General features: G+C 43.4%; 1 protein-coding gene across 1 annotated transcript in view; it reads right to left on the bottom strand.

Moving 5' to 3' along the window:
- The window catches only part of pkd1b (polycystic kidney disease 1b), a 30,874-nt gene that overhangs the window by 7,701 nt on the left and 6,378 nt on the right, over nucleotides 1-16,795 (bottom strand). Inside the window, exons 8-32 of the mRNA XM_037080827.1 lie at nucleotides 15,798-15,929; nucleotides 15,516-15,691; nucleotides 15,225-15,361; nucleotides 11,348-15,018; nucleotides 10,691-10,840; nucleotides 10,315-10,455; nucleotides 9,657-9,939; nucleotides 9,399-9,501; nucleotides 9,173-9,301; nucleotides 8,852-9,002; nucleotides 8,532-8,669; nucleotides 7,413-7,557; nucleotides 6,632-7,315; nucleotides 5,884-6,037; nucleotides 5,542-5,797; nucleotides 5,203-5,398; nucleotides 4,909-5,076; nucleotides 3,744-3,884; nucleotides 3,237-3,447; nucleotides 2,937-3,060; nucleotides 2,499-2,642; nucleotides 1,988-2,402; nucleotides 1,546-1,660; nucleotides 1,234-1,448; nucleotides 29-231 (exon numbers count right to left, since the gene is read on the bottom strand). Of these exons, the coding sequence (XP_036936722.1) occupies nucleotides 29-231; nucleotides 1,234-1,448; nucleotides 1,546-1,660; nucleotides 1,988-2,402; nucleotides 2,499-2,642; nucleotides 2,937-3,060; nucleotides 3,237-3,447; nucleotides 3,744-3,884; nucleotides 4,909-5,076; nucleotides 5,203-5,398; nucleotides 5,542-5,797; nucleotides 5,884-6,037; nucleotides 6,632-7,315; nucleotides 7,413-7,557; nucleotides 8,532-8,669; nucleotides 8,852-9,002; nucleotides 9,173-9,301; nucleotides 9,399-9,501; nucleotides 9,657-9,939; nucleotides 10,315-10,455; nucleotides 10,691-10,840; nucleotides 11,348-15,018; nucleotides 15,225-15,361; nucleotides 15,516-15,691; nucleotides 15,798-15,929 (8,382 nt within the window). The remainder of the gene's footprint in view (nucleotides 1-28; nucleotides 232-1,233; nucleotides 1,449-1,545; nucleotides 1,661-1,987; nucleotides 2,403-2,498; nucleotides 2,643-2,936; nucleotides 3,061-3,236; nucleotides 3,448-3,743; nucleotides 3,885-4,908; nucleotides 5,077-5,202; nucleotides 5,399-5,541; nucleotides 5,798-5,883; nucleotides 6,038-6,631; nucleotides 7,316-7,412; nucleotides 7,558-8,531; nucleotides 8,670-8,851; nucleotides 9,003-9,172; nucleotides 9,302-9,398; nucleotides 9,502-9,656; nucleotides 9,940-10,314; nucleotides 10,456-10,690; nucleotides 10,841-11,347; nucleotides 15,019-15,224; nucleotides 15,362-15,515; nucleotides 15,692-15,797; nucleotides 15,930-16,795) is intronic.

The raw sequence follows: 16,795 nt of genomic DNA on the forward strand, positions 1-16,795 counted from the left end.
GTTAATTAGATGACACGGTTGAACTCACCTTCAGAGGTTCCAGCAACAGAGCAGAGGTGAGGAAGGCTGAGAGGGCTGATACCAGCCACATGAGGACTACCGATCTGGAGAAGAAGCTGCCGTAGAGTCCGACGACAGCCAGGCAGGCTCCGAGCAGCACAGCCACCAGGGGGTAGATCACACACGCTGCCCAGGAAGGGAGCAGACAGCCGGGCTGAGCTCGAGCGACACCTGGGATTCAGCAAGAGATGCCTCAATGCACTCAACACACAAGCTCACCAGATAAGAATTAAAGAAATATCAAGTATAATCCTGTACATTCCCAACTAGTGTGGATGGGAAAAATGTTGAGTAGCAGAATAACAGTAATAAAAAAAAAAAAAGGAAAAGAGAAAGAAATTCAGATTTGGATTTTAAAAACGTAGGCTACATCCATATATTGAGTAGGCTGAACTGCTAGGTTTTGCAATACAGTTACTTAGCCTATGCAAACAACTAGTAAGTCAATCAGTAAAAAAAAAGCCTAAAAATAGATACTGTAACTAGGCCTACAATAACAATTAAAATAGTTAGCTTAAAGTAATGTTTAACATACAACTGACACTTGTTAAAAGTAGGGGATGGGCCTAAACATTTGAAATAGTTAGCTAAAACAAATGTATAGTAATTAGCTAAGAGTAATGGATATCTGAGTTAGCCAAAAGTATTGGATAAATGGTATTCATAGTTAGCTAAAAGTAGGCTAATGGATAAATGTTTTAAACAATTTGCTTAAAGTAATGGATAACCTAGGCAACAACTGAAAAAAAAAATTAAAAGAAATGCATAGATTATTATTACTGATTTAGTGAAAACTAATGGATGTACAATGGAAACAGCTCAAACTGACAGGCAACCAATTAGAGTGGTTAGCTAACAGTAGACTAATAGATAGGCTAAATGGTTGAAATAGGTAACTTTATGAAATAGACGGCTAAAATAGATAGCTTATCAAGATAGATGGCCAACACTTCTATCCTCTGCCACTCCACTGAATACTGAGTAGTATGAATGCAAACTTCACCAAACTGACCTACAACACAACTCAGTTGTGTCAAAGAATCATTGCACTAATATCCACTTGTACATAATGAATGGTGTTAAATGACATCATGTTTAAAATTCAACTTCAGTGAACAGAGCTGTGGGAGGGGGGACGCCCCACCAAACGTTTGGGAGCCACTGATGTAGTACCTATGCGCGTGGCGGAGGAGGAGCGGGTGGAGTCGGGAGAAGGGCTCGGCAGAAAGGTGCTGGCTACAGAGTCTACAGACAGCACAGAGGGACACCTGTAGAGCCCCGTCCCATACATGGAGGGGCAGGACTGAGGATCAGCCTTCTGGATCTCTTCACCGTAGAGTGACTTATCCTCACTGTGCTCGGACCAGCTGCTGCAAGAGGCGCTCCAGCTGAAAAACCCCCCCAAAAAGAATAGCGAAATAATACTGAAACAGAGTGAGAGAGAAGCGCACAAAATTGCATCCGCATGTTTCGGGCGATCATTACGTGTTTGAGAGCGAAGAGGTGGTTCTAGGGGAGTCCCGGCCGCTGTCTGAATTGCCGTTAGTTATATCTGCTGTGTCCTCTGCTGCTGCTACTATGGACATCAGCAGATCCTCCTCTGGTATCAAGTACAAAAATACACAATCAGACTAGGACACACACTGTATCTATCCACGAATGTTGAAGGAGCCATCGTTCTCTTAGCCATTAGTTAATGGGGGCAATGTGAGATTCAGTCTTTTGCACCTTGATTCCTCGAGGAGCTGATAATTCCCAACACTCACCAGAATAACATTTTATATGTTTGATTAAAAGAAACCATACGACACTCACTTTATACAGTCTTTGTACTGATGGCTAGGGGCGAGACAATTTAAGATGCACATGCTTCATAAACCTTGATTTTTCTTCAGTTAATATTTGAATTTCTGCGTTTATTTCTCACCAGACAGAGTCAGAAGAGTTGTCAGATTGTGGTTATGAGCTTGCACTAAGTTGGCATTCGTGCAGGGGGCCTTTCGGTCCAGTGCCGCATGGAAATCATGAGAAGTGGAAATGGGATGTTTGCAAAGGGGAGCGCTGGATGAGCTGGTGGAGGAGGGTGGAGCCAGGCGGAGCTGCATGACACCCTTTTTTCTCCTCAGCTGGCGCATCGGGCCGGGAGCAGGTGAAGCCTCGAGGGCGTTGAGGTCTCGGGTCGGGTTGGTGAGGCACGGGCCCACTGGTAGATTGAGGAGGCTGTCACAGGACGGCCATGTCCCTATGCCCTCCTCTTGACACGCTCCATCTGTCCGGGGAGCCAAGCCAGACGCGGCCCAAAAATCCAGTATACTGGAGTCAAACGCCTTGCTCTCCAGTAACTACGGACACACGAAAGAACACATAATGAGACAGTAGGAGAAAAATAATTGTTTGTGTTTGTTCCCACTAGTGTGTGTGCACGCGTGCGCTCTCACAGATGAAGGACTGTCCCTAACTGGGCCGGATGAGTCTGGTAGAGACAGGAAGGAAGGGCCGGAGAGCCCCGATTGGCCGAGGAAGACGTCCATCTCCACAGAGTGACACACGGGAGAGGGAGGAACGGACATGTCCATGGCTACCTGAGTTACACACATTCAAACACACACCTGCCGCGTCAGCGTTTCTGAGAGCACACCGAGATAAACAGGAAACACTGGCTTGATTTTCTTCCATGCTGAGATAAGACTGTTTGACAAGCAAAGCTTAGACACACGTCAAATAGTTCACTGTAATGACCTCTAATCAGCGGCATGCTGAAGGTAAACTAAGTCATATCTAGCTGATTGCGGTCATATGGGGGACGTGTTTCCTTTCAGCAGTCAAACGAGTCATGAAAGCAAAGTAGCTTTAATTCACGTGGCGTTTTAAGTTACCTGGCTGTGGGATTTCCCAAACAGGAAACAGAGGAAACACTGGAGAGGAAACACGAGTGCCGCAACAGTCATCCCCACGGCAACCGTCTCCACATTAACCAGCAGCTGGGCAGACACCGGTCCACTTGCGGCAAAGGTAGAAGAATCAGTGTCATCTTGTCAAGTCTGGAGATGGAGTTTGTATCTGGAAAATCTAAAACTGACTGTGTACTGACTGACTAACTGATACAATGTGCCTTTAGATAATTCCCTGCCATGAAATGATTTGGGGTTTGTATTAAGGCCTCTTAGACGTCCTACCTGTGCCCCTGGATGCCAACAGCCCCGTACCACAAAGCACCCAGTGCCAGGTAGAGGTGCAGCATGAGGGCGCTACACGTAACCCTCTGACCTCTGGTGAAACGGCTGTGGGCGGGGCGTTCCCACAGCGACAGCCACAGGTGGTGCTCAACCATCCCAAACATCAGCTGGGAAGCAAAGACCCGTCGGAACTGAGAAAGCTCCTTGGGACCTGCGGAGAATAAATTGAAAGGTTAAAAGAAGTCGTGAGGAAAAATGCAGCACACAGTCACAGATTATAAATCATTTAATCCAGGGCTTTGAAATAACTTTGATCCCTAACTTGAGCCAATGAAAACAATGCCAAAATGGAAAAATGCACAATGCACACATTTAAGAGAAAGGTTAGTACTTGATCACAGTTTATTTCAAAGAAAAGTCTAATGTATTCCTTTCAGCTAGGATATCAAGTAGCTTGATATGACATGAATATTTTTTGTGACTGCTGGAAGTTACATATACGCTTACATGAGGCAAGAACTTCCTTCTCCACAGTTCCATTCTTCTGGTTCTCCACAGAGAGCCAGTCCTCCAGCAGGAAGAAGAACATGTGGTCTGTCTGAGGGTCCCAGACCACCACATGCTGAACGTACCAGGATGGATCCAGACCTGTATTTACATATATGATATTAAGACTACTTTATCAAGTCAGGGCGTGCTACATTACATGTTTTTGTGGATGGAGTTTGTTTTTGGGGTGAAAAATGGGATGACTCCAGCCTCACACCTAAACATACTGTACATATGCTGTAAATGTAGACACATACTTGCATATGGTTTGTCTTCACTGGCACCCGGTGCAGAGACATATTCAAAATATCTGATTTTTTAAAGAAATGTAATGTCATTTTTAACATATGTTTGCACCCATCAAAGTCGGTGAAAAAAATTAAAATTTTAAATAACTTGCCACTCTCCTGCAGCAGCTTCCTGTTATGGGGAAGTCCCTGTGAGTCGATTATTGAATGCGGTTAGAAATGCTCAATTCCGTTCTTTTCCCTGTCCACTGTCGATAATAACTGTTATAAGCTGGTAGGCAAGACACATATGAACTTTAATTGTATTTCCATGGAGTAATAATCATACATTTTCATCCTTGAGCTGTGGAACTCTACTGCACTCGGTAATCGTCTTGCAGGGCTTCCCCACAATAGGAAGCTGCTGGAGGAGAGTGGTGAGCTGTGATCACCATCAAACTACATAAGGTAGCAGTCTGCAAACTTGATCTCTCAAGGGGGGGGGTCTTACTCGGTGTCACGCTGTGTTTAAACATGGATTAAACTTACACCGGAATATCCCTTTAACTTCTTTGTCTACTTATTAAACTAAATTGTTAACTTGCTTGCTGCTACTTGCTACATCTCCCAGCTGAAACTATGGGACTACTCAAACTTAAGCCTGTTGAGGTACAAAGTGGTATTATATGAAGGGATGAACTGGGGCTAGCTGAATAGCATGCCAACTTCAGTTGAAATTCATTCTGTCACTGTCAATTTTTCATTATCGCCATTTCTAAATAAAATGCCACTATCTTCATGTCAGAAGAACTTATATCAGTTTCAGAAAAAACAAGAGCCATAACATCACCGATAGTTTTTAAATAGCTATTTCTGCCTTTCTGGTTTCCTTGTACCTGTATTATCGTGCCAGATGCGAATTTTCCAAACTTCTCCCAGGTTGTCGTCTGTCTCCAGGTGAAACTGGTCCAAGCTGCCGCGCTGAAAAGCTCCATCCCTCTGCAGATGGCGAGACCCGCTCTTGTTCACACCATACAGACTGATGCCAACATGAGCTGTGGTGCCTGATGGGTCATACCCCCACCATTAATCATCTCCATCATATACAATTAGAGGTTTCAGGAACATTATTACGTACATTCTTGTCTTCACTTCTTTTTCTACATCATAGTGATTTGTCCCTGGCTGACCTGCTCCTCGCCTCCAGCCGGTCTTGACCAGCACTCTGTAGTGGTATAGCCCCGGTCGGCCACACAGGGGCACCTGGCTCAGTCTCAAGCTGTCCAAGTGGTCCAGTTTATGGGCGATGAGCCCCACCAGCAGGTGAATCAGAACCAGGACAGCACACACAATCCCCACCAACATGTTGCGTATGGGGCCACCTGACTGCTCAGATGGAGGAAGAAAGAGAAAGGCCTGATGACTAGGATCTTTCTCCTCCTGACTTTAAGGGAAAATCTCAATATATTTTAATTGTCACAATATTTAAAAGTAGAAATATAAGCATAATGCTTTGTGTTCTTACATACCGGCGGCAGCAGAACAACAGCCCCAGGATGGACAAACAAACTGGCCCCAAACATGGTAAGGTGCTGGGTGAGACAATGGGCTGTGTGGAGTGTGCTGCCCTCCAGTGGCTGTAGACCCTCACTGCTCCAGCGCCTCTCCTTCACACTGTAGTACTGGCACAAAGAGCTGAACACACACACCGTCACACGGACAGGACCGCCGTCGACCAAAGATGAGGTCAGGTTGACCGAGAGAGGCTTGTCCGTCCCGTTCAAACTGTTGAAGGGAGGAATATTCAGCCTTATTCAGCAAAGCGAGCAATCAAACGGATGAGTGAGTTACAGAAAAGAGCAGTGACTCACAGTGGGGACAGAAAGATGGATTCCTCTGTGGAGGTGGTCGGAGCAGAGAGAGCGAGAGACCACTGTCTCACTAGGGAATCCTGGGATGCATTAGTCCCTGGCACTGTAGAGCTCACTTTTATCTTGACATGTCCCAGACTAACTGGAGTAGCTCCTAGGTATGCATAATGCAGTTTGAAAACAGCCTTTTTAATAAATAATTCATGCAAAAACTAACAGATATACAGTGAGGGTAATTAATAATTATGTAGGCGAAGCATGGATTACTTTTTAATGAGTAATTATTTAACAAACGACTGTAGACATCCTGAAATGTCCTGCATGTCACGAAACTTCTGTCACAACCTGTCGATCACTATGTAAAATGTATTCATACTTAATATAGCCTGTGGCGGTCATTACCTTGTTCAAGATCAAATTGTGGTAGGGCAGCACACTAATCATTTTCTTACTGTATTCTTATCCTCTTCTTTATATAGATAGTAAGTATTTTTTGAAAGTGTATATCCTTGTTTCTAGCTGTGCCTTTCCAGGTGGTTTTATGTAAAAAAAATCAAACATGTGAAAAAACAGATGGTTTTTATGTAAAAACCATATGGTGCATCAGGTTAGTACAGCCATGAGTACATAGCAAGAAAAAATAGTAAAAAGCCATCAAGATGAAGTGGTCATTAGCATTTTACGAAAGAGCAAAAGTTCAAGATATGCAAAAAACAGGATAGGCCCAGAGCAAGATAGTGTACTGTACCTGGACCCAGGCTGAAGTTGAAGGAGATGTATAAACCTGCATTTTCATCAAGTCTATCCACAGCTTTGACAGTGAGGTTTAACCCTCCATCAGCAGGAAGAGTTACAGCAAGACATGTCCCATTTCCAGCTTCACCAATCCCCCTATCTCCAACACCATCATCCTGTCCCACAGGGTGCTTGTTGGGCAGGGTGACCCGTATGGCCTGCTCAGGGTCCAGATCCTTGACGGGTATGGGTTTGCCCTCAGGTGTGCTGAGCTCCATGGCTACCAGAGCGGTGGAAATTGGAGGGTTGGCTACAGTGAGCAAAGGATTGGATCCCAATTCTGCATCCATATCAAACAGCACCTGTACCACCCCAGACTTCTGACTTTTCAGGTGAGCAGTAAGGGAGGCAGGGATATGAAACTGACATGGGGTGGTGATGATCTGGTTTGTATTGGACTGGTGAGTGCAAAGGAGATCAGAGGGGTCTCCGTGGAAGCCCACTGCATTGATATAAGGGGTGGAGAGCGAAAGGGGTGCCTCTCCATGAACATGTGAACGCATCAAAGAGCGCATCAGGGCCTCTGCATGACCCAGCGCCAGCAGGACTATTGTGGAGGCTGAGTCCAGAGTGCTTGAGTGGGCTGTGTGAGAGCTGGAAGCACCAACAGACTCAGAAAGAGCAGCCAATGTGCTACCTGGAAACAAAAAGAACAGAAATGTTGTTCACCCATTCTGTGGAGTTCGCAATCATTACATGACTGTTTCATAGACGTGTTGGTAGTCGACCAGCACCTATGATGTTAAGGATGTTCCTTCCTGTTTCAACGGCTGACAAAACACCAGGACTCATCTGTTCCTCCATTAGATGGATCATCTTCCCTACAGCTTCCAGAACCTTCTCCTGGCAGTTTTCACAAACCAGTTCGCTAGGAACAGCCTAGGAAAGCCAAAATGAAAACATCTTTTTATGGTATAACGCCTGAGAGGTGTATGAATTTTGAGAAATACTGTATGAGGATAAGCTCTGGTGTGAAATGGCTTATGGTGTGTTCCCACAGAAATCTAAGCAATTTTTTGGCATGTGTAAATAACATATAAAGTCAATGCAGAACTGCAAATAAATGTAATATTTGCACATATTCAGCTGCTTGGAGCCATCCAGCTCTGGAGGATTGAGTTGTATGCAGCGCCACAACTTAAAGCTTAAGGTTGGATTTGACAGTATGCACAAATAACTGTGGGCACCGATATGAGAATATTCTCAATTCAAATTTTCAAAGTTTGGGATCCCAAACATAAAGAGGTCATATCATGCTAATTTTCAGGTTCATAATTTTATTTTGGGTCCTGGTGGAATAGTTTTACGTACTATGAAGTTCCAAAAAAGAAAAAACACATAATTTTCCTCATATGGTGCATTGCTGCAGCATCCCTTTTCACACTGTCTTGAACCCTCCGTATCAGCTACTATCTTTGGTGAGAGTTGCACATGCGCATGACTTAACAGGCATTATGTAGCCAGTCAGAGGTAGACTTAGGCAGGTCATGCCGAGCAAGGTAGTGTGATCTAATATAACCCTGTTACAGCAGTAGTAACTGTATGTCTGCTGACTGACTGGAGTGTATATATTTTATGATAAATATGTAAAAAATATATATATTTACATAACACCTGTCACATAGCAATGCACATAACTCAAAGAAGTAAAGGCTTGACTCTGAATCAGGTGTTTCAGACAGTGCAGGAACAGTATTTTCTGTGGGAAAGAGTAACTCCCTTTCACTTATAGACCCTGCTACATAACACAGCAAAGGAAAGACAAAAAGCATAATACAACCTCTTTAAGTGTTCTGATCGCTTGTAAATACTTATGAGCCGGGAATGACAATGAAACAAACTTGATTACTTACAGTAGACAGTGACAGTGCTGAGCTGATCTGATCAACATCCAGCAAGGACGATACAGGGAGAGAGGCCAGAGCTTCGGTCACATTTTTGCGGATCTCTCTTCTGTCCACGAGCTCCCTGGTGCTCTGTCCAGACTCCATCTGTGGACAGATGGGTGAAAGTCATTAGTCCACATTTTGAGCAAATGCAGTCATTTCAAGATTCTCACATCCACTCACTCAAAATCTTAGATCGTCTGTTATGGATGTAAGCTAATTTATCTTAATCATTTAGATGTATAATTTCATGCACTGGAAAATGAAGGTTAATGCTGACACACTACCTGATTGAGCTGGCTGGTGAGAGCAATGGAATATGGGAGGATCTCTTGAGGGTTGCCATGTTGGATTAAAGCCCAAAGTTCTGCCTGGCTCTTGTTTCTGAGCCACTGACTGGCAGCTTCTGCCCTCACTGTATTTACAACTGTCAACACTCTGGAGAGAGGAGCAAACAGGGACTGTACTGAGAGCTCAGTCAAACATGACAAGATGCATTTGGCATTATGTGTGATAACCTAAATAATTTGTCCAACTGAAAAAACAGTATGCTGACAGATGTGCACGCCATTGATTTTGCCTGGATGCATCAGATTTCTAGTAGCTACCTGTTCAGAGCAATGACCTTTGTCCCCAGATGGTCTTCTACCAGTAATGTAACTGTGATAACTGACATGTTTCTATCTTGCCCAGGACTTCCCATCGGAACCAAGCTGCCAAATGTAGAACGAGTCCCCCTAGGGAGAGAAATTAAGACATAAATCAAAACCCAATTCCTTAATACAGTTGTTATTGCTATTATTGTTAGTATACAGTTATTAAACCTGTATTCACCTGTACAGAGTGAGCAGGGGACATGCTATGCCAATGGGATGGCACGATTCTACCTGTAAGGTATAGATCAGCTGAGAGGCGCTGGTTTCATCATCTTGCCACCCTGCCGAAGGAGAACAGATGTTGGCAAAACATAGACAAATTGGTCAAGAAGTATTCACACTTATAAACCATCAAAAAGTTTTCAGGATGATTGCTGTTGTTCCAATATAATAATGCACATTAGATTTACCACTTTTACTAATATCACAGTGTTACCTGAGCAGGTGTAGATGACTACTGTCTCCAGCAGATGTATGTCTGACTCTGGACTGAGATCACACAAGCCTCCATGTGGCGGATTGTTAGGTAGTATCGTCACGCTGGCACTACCCCACTGCCCTCTGTCAGGCTGGGATACATTAAGAGTGAAGGTATAATGCTGCCCTGGCTGCAGGACACCTGAATGCACCTCCAAGTGAGGAGAGTGTCGCCCTATGGAGGTGGTGACCTCATTAAGGTTTAGGGCCATGCCAGACTGGTCCTCAGCGCTCCATTTGTACTGTGAGAAGACACATACCAGAGTCACAATGATAATGCAGGCCCCACTGTCAGTACATATTGTACACTTGCACATTGTACCATTACTTAATGTATCTACCTCATTTAGCATTTCAAAATTAAACCGTTCAAGCACAAATCAATTTGCAGATAATCACCCAGACTAAAAACATAATAATTAATAGCAGAGACAATTTAAGAATTGTTGTCCTGATGTCATGATTTTACATTTTCTTCGTGAAACTACTATTCAACAAAATGGTTATAACACCATAAAATATAACGTATGATTAACTTTCTATGTTATTCCACAGAGCATAACTTCTGCACACCCATGGATCGACATGTGCCAAGGAGAAGACGTCAGAGACATTACCTGAGCCTGGTCATCACACTGGTCACATTGCCCTGAGAGGACAGTGGGGGTGGTGTAACTAATGCGGTGAGGGGAGGACAGGACAGTGCAGGACACACATTCCACAATCACGGGAAGCACAGGTATGTTACACACAGTCACCTGAAGATAAGAGACAGAGGCATGTACGACAAGTGTCTATCTCCCATAATTCATTGGATTGCCTAAGTCAAGTTCTTTTTATAGCTATCCCTGCATCAAAAACATTCATTTGCAACAGAGATAAAACACAACCTTCACACAGCTTTTCTCAGTTGAACTGTCAGTGCAAGATGACAGAAGCAATAAAGCATGCTTTTGTGTGTGACAATCGAGTGAGATTGTGGGTAATACTCACTGTCTGGTTGACAGAGGCAGGCCTCCTTCCTTCCTTGTGTACAGTAAGAGTGACAATGTAGACTGTGCCTGGGTGCAGCTCTTTGGTCAGTACAGTCATTGTACTGCTATTTCTCCAAATTGGCTTTACAAAATGAGACTCTGTGGAGTTCTGACAACACAAACATACGTCTTACTCACACCTGCACCTAGATCCCTATTAGTGCTAGTTTTTGTTAGGCAGTACTTTTGAAAATTTAACATTCCCATAGCAATCAGTAAATCAAATGTCCTAAAATAAAGGAAAAAAATCTGCTTCTGGTGCAGGGCCATACAATCATTCAACTAAATGATTGGATGGCCTATCTGCATGAGTACCCACATGCATCTGCCCATGCTCTCTCTGCCTATGCAACTCATTGTGCGTAATTGGAGTCTTCCACAAGGCTAGGTGGAAAAAAGACTATTGCTGAAGGAATTCGCAAGCTAGTCACACAACAAAGTGCAGCCAAAATTTCCAAATACTAACATGCTAGTTTTACTGCTGTGAGTGCTACATTCATATTTGACAATATTGGGTGTTTTCTTACATGTAAAAGACACACAAGGCAATTGAATATGGTTGTCTATGGAATGTGGTCATTTTCATGCACTAAGATTGCCTTGAAGTGGCTCTTACCAGTGCCATGAAGGTCCATTTATATTGCAGTGCATCTTCCAGTCCTGGCTCTACATCAGGGTCCTGGGACTTAGATCCATCCAAGACAAGTTCACTAAGGCTGGACCACAGTCTGTGTGAGCCTCCCTTGATGACAGCGATTAGTGGGGAGTGGACCACTGCAATGGGGGTTTTTTGTCGGACAAGTAGAGGAGTGTCCTTGAATGAAACAGTGAATACCAGGCAGTACCATCCTATATTGAGAGAATGCTTTGGGAGTAAGAGTATAGGTGTGGTTACATCTACCTGATCTCTAAGGATGACTTTGTTCAAAGACAATTCTAAGTTGTCATAGTTACAATCCGACTCTATGAGTATCTCCCATAGGTATGCGGTTTTGTAAGCAGAGCAGTTACTCTCAACACTTGCTTCAAAAAAGCTCGGCCTAGACCTGGAGATTGTAGTTGGGCTCTGGACAAGAGAAGCTTGAGGGCTGGGACACCGGAGCTCCTCCACCTCCATGAATAGCTGTGTGGACACATGGCTGACATTGTTGAAAACTTTGACCATAATGCTGTATTTCCCAGGAGTAGAAAACGTATAACTGACTGTGCTTAAGTCTGTCACCAATGCATCAGTGGATTCTCCGAAGTCCCAGAGATATCTGAGGTTGCTTCCTCCACTGATTTTGGTAGAAAATGCAACAGCATGTCCAACAAATATTCTTTCTGAATGACCGACAAGCTTGACCTCCTTAACAGGCCACTGAACTGTAGCTGAATCATTTACCGTTTTGGAGCAGATTCCATTGGTGGCTAGCACACTAACAGACAATAAACCGCTCTCTGTTGGCGCAAACATCACTTCCTGGCCCATGAGTGTTACAGGCTCAAACCCAGCCAAGTGAAATTTCCAGGTGAAGTTGACTGGAAGTCCACTTTGAAATTCTGCTTTAAACTGCTGTTGTTTCAGAGCTTCTAGAGCAGCAGTACAACAGTTCACAATCCTCAACCGTTGAATATGCTCTGAGACCAGAAAGCTTGAAGACACCTCAGCACTACTGACCTGGTTCCAAGCTTTCACGGTAACCACATGCATCCCTGCAGGAAGGCTTGATGTGGTGAACCACCCATCAACAATGAACTGACTATGAATCCAGTCTTTGTTTCTGAATGTTATAACAAAGCTTAAATTGGTTCCACTGGAGACTGTTGGAATGAAAGTAACTTGTTCTTCAGTGCAGAAAGTAGACTTGGACATGTTCAGCAAAATGCCTTTGATAGCATCCTGGACTGTGACACTGTGTGAAACTGTCTGCCAATTTATGTCATTGGAGACGTTCAAAGACACCTGATACATGCCTGCATGTGGAAAAGTGGAGATAAATGTCTGATTAGTGGTATGAAAAATAATGTTTTTTGCACCTGTAACTGTCCAATTCCAGTGCAGATTGCTACCCTTTCGTATAAGCCCATGGAGTGGAACGGCAGTTCTTGTGGTGATATAAAATGGATGTGTCTTTCCTTCGATTTGAAAGTCCACACCTTGGACTTCCTCCTGAACATTAAACTCTTTGGTGACATTGCTTTGGCTGAGGACATTCTGAACTGAAACTCTGACAAGACATTGACCCAAATGTGTAAATGTGTGGAGAATAAAAGGATCATGTGTCTGCAGGGGTGAGGGATCAGGATACACATACCAAAAGTATTGCAGGTCTGACCCAACAACAACAGATACAGAGATATTCACTACTTTCCCTAATGCCACAAAACTTGACTGTGTTGTAAAGTGTGCGCTTGTTACAAGCTGTACTGCCTCCAAAGAAACAGTAACGGTGGCCTCACCCAACTTGTTAGAGGCTCTTAGCTGAACTAAAAACCCACCAGGAGTTTCAGCTAACATATGAAAAAGCTCTCCATTACCAGTAAATTGTTGGTTGATTTCCCTCTGTGTAGCAAGCCAGTGGTAAGTGACATTGGAGCCTTTCGTGATTGAGGCAGTTAAGAGCAGGTCCTCTAGGGTCGGTACGTACTTCATGTTTTTCAGGCTCTGACATTCAATCTGAAGACCCTCTATTCTTTCAAAGACCTCAATTACAATAGCTGCCTCCTTTCTGCTCACCAAGTTATGTGCTATAACCCTCACTTGATACACTCCTGGTTTCGGGAAGGCAAATCTAAACTGGTAGGTCCCTTGCTCGGTTGAGGTCATACCGTCCACAGTCCAGTAGTAGTTGGTGCTACTGATAGAACTACTAATTGCTAGGATAAGAGTTTCTTCTCCTACTACAGCATAAGGCTGGTTAGTGTGAAGTGAAAGGTCGGAAACAGGAAGTAAAACATTCACTTCAAGGGACACAGAATCACGGCTAACAGCATTTAATACTGTGGCTGTGACTGTGAACTGACCCGCTGAGGTAAAGACATGTGACACATTTTGGTTCTGCTCCATTGGAGAACCATCTCCAAAGTCCCACAGCACAGTAACATTGCTGCCAGTACAACTGGCAACCCAAAATGATATGAGTGTGCCAACAGTCAGTGTGTCACTTTGACTATCGTGAGCCACAGACAGCATACTTATAGGCTTTTGAATGGTGATCCTGGCTTTGGCTGTTTGGTTGTTGACCCTGTTAATTGCTATTACTGATATATCCTCAATACCTTCGTCTTTAAAGATAAAACACTTTTGAGTCTTTTCTGTCCTAGCTATGAGACTAGAGGGGCTGCTAAACCACTTCAACTGGTAACCTGCCATCTGTTCAGGGAAAACTTCCACCCTGAAGCATACCTCTTCTCCTACTGCCACTACTTCCTGTGATGGGTGCACTATCATGTCGGTTATTGCTGCTTCAACACAGATACTTGTGTTAAATGACACAGATGTAACAGAACTAAACACAGTGAGACTAATATGAAAAATCTGTTGGTTTAAAAATGTGTGCTTGGCTGTTGATTGTCCCCTAACTGCAGTTAGAGGTGATCCATCTCCAAACTGCCAATGGAAAGTCAGGTCGGATATGTTCCCACTGACTAGGGCAGTAAGCTCTATGTCTCTTCCACTCATGATGCACTCTGTCGGAAGAACTCCACTAACAGCCAATCTATAGACCACTACAGTGATTAACTGATGAGCTTGACTGACAGAATTAATGACAGTTACATGTACTGTATAGTTCCCTGATGACTTATAGATGTGAGAGATCCAGCCATCTGTAAGGTTTCCCTGCAATGACCCATCACCAAAGTCAAAATGCCACATGAGACCTGTACCAGTGGCGACCGAAGCTCTGAAATCTGTAACAGAGTTTAGTTCACTGGGTCCATTGCAACTGACTGCTAATCCAGAGATTTTTTCCACAACTTCCACCACTAGCCAGTTGGTCAAGACTGTCAGAGTATTGTTCACACATACTGTGACGTTATAGAGCCCTGCAGACGCAAAACTATGGCTGACTTTATGGTGGATGCCTTGGACAGCATCAGAGCCGTCGCCAAAGTCCCATGTGTAGATGACGGCATTAGTCGAGGGCCCTGTGGAGGCTTCCAGAAGGATGGTCTCTTTGACAAGGGGCGCACGAAGGGAAGAGGAAATGTGGAGGTGATTCAATGGAGGGCGGACATTTATCTTCATGGACACATCGGCCTTGTCATATTGGTTGAAGACTTGGACATGAAGTGTGTAGTCATCTGAATAAAACAAACATGCAGGGACAGGGATTTTACCTTGTTGAATTGAAAAATGGGCACAGTTTCCACCAGCAAGAGAGAGACATCTGCTGACTCTGCTGCAGAGTCCTATGATAATTCCTTGTGGGTATGTCTCACAATACAAGTCAATCCATTGTAAATATAACATTTTGATTAATGAAGTAATTAGTAATTTGCGTGGTTACCTGGGATGGAATAAGTATAGTTCACTGAGTCCTGGACATACACTTGCTTCTGTCCTCCCTCCATAAGCCCTTCCATGGTCTGACATGGAGCAGACTTGGTGTGGATCACCTTGCTACTGCCATCCCCCAGATCCCATCTACATGGCATGCACCACATGGAAATGTAGAATAGCCAGGCAAAACACAATTCCACAAGTACATTTCTATTGGTAGACTTTTGTAGTCAAGGGTAAAGAGTATGCCACCCCAGGGAATTTTTAAGGCTATTTCTAAAAAAAAGGAATGCCTTACCTGAAGATGACTGGCAGCGTAATGTCCACTTTGACCCTGAGGGTATACAGATTTGTAGCATCTACAGCTACAACCTTCCTGTCAAACAGGAACACTGGCTCAGCCATTGGGGCCATTTCATCAGCAGACAAGAGGATTTGCTGGCTCTGGGAGCTCACAGGGTTGGAAGCTGTCACCTAGCAGAATAGTCATTCCACAATATGTTGTGATTTTTGTTATAAAAATATTATCCAGAAAAGTGACTGAACAAATTTAACATTTGAGAAAAAAAAAAAATCTCACCATGAGTTTATAATCAGCAGGCTTCTTGAACACGACACTATAAGATTTTCCTTCATGGGCAAACTTCTCCAGGTTGTCAATCACCCATGTGAATTTTACTGAAGACCCACTCTCTACTTTGGCTTCAAATGACTACAATGTAAAAGGAAACATCAAAAAGATGCAAATGTGAGGAAATATATACTGTAACCAAACTCATTTTAGTTTTACATGTTTACATTCCTATGACAGGATATACGAAGAGTCTACAGCATGTTTGCAACTCAGGTTAAAGCACCTTTTATCAATATCTAGATTTAGATTAAAGTGGTGCTCTGAGAGGAATTTTAATGTTCAAATGCTAACATGCTCACAGTACTAGCTAAAATATTTCAATTGAATTGTGTTCCTTGCACTGCAAGAGCTGCTGAGGTTTTGACATCTTCAGTGTTTGTATTGTTCAGCATCCCTATTTGGCATGTTAGCATGCTAACATGGAAAGGTCCGAGGATCACTGATGACATTAGTATAAATCTTCTAAGAACCATGAATATCTGTGCCAAATTCTGTACCAGTCCAATGTCAAGACATGGATAACAGATCTGACCATCTGGTGGCAATAGCTGAAAAGTCTCAAAAGGGACCTCCAGATCAGGGGCGCTGCCAGGGATTTTTGGCCCCATAAAAGGAAATCTCTTGTAAAAAAATAAAAAATGAAAATAAAAATGATTCTGTTTTATATAAAACTATGCATTTTAATGATATTTTGACTATCATTCCCATATTTGTGAAAAGAACAACATGACAGTTACTTAGTTACTGCTCACTGTCTCCCTTGTAGTCCCACATGCTGGTAATTTATCTCCACAACTGTGGACTCACAGGTGGTGGCTTTGGATTTGGGGTGTGAAAACACATATGGTTATAAGGTCGCTGTGATTTAATATTCTGATTTCCAGAAAATATAAACATTTCTCTGATTGTACTGAGAGTTGTACTGAGTCACACAGTCTGCATGC

Source organism: Acanthopagrus latus, chromosome 20, assembly GCF_904848185.1.
Source record: "Acanthopagrus latus isolate v.2019 chromosome 20, fAcaLat1.1, whole genome shotgun sequence".
Lineage (NCBI taxonomy): Eukaryota > Metazoa > Chordata > Actinopteri > Spariformes > Sparidae > Acanthopagrus > Acanthopagrus latus.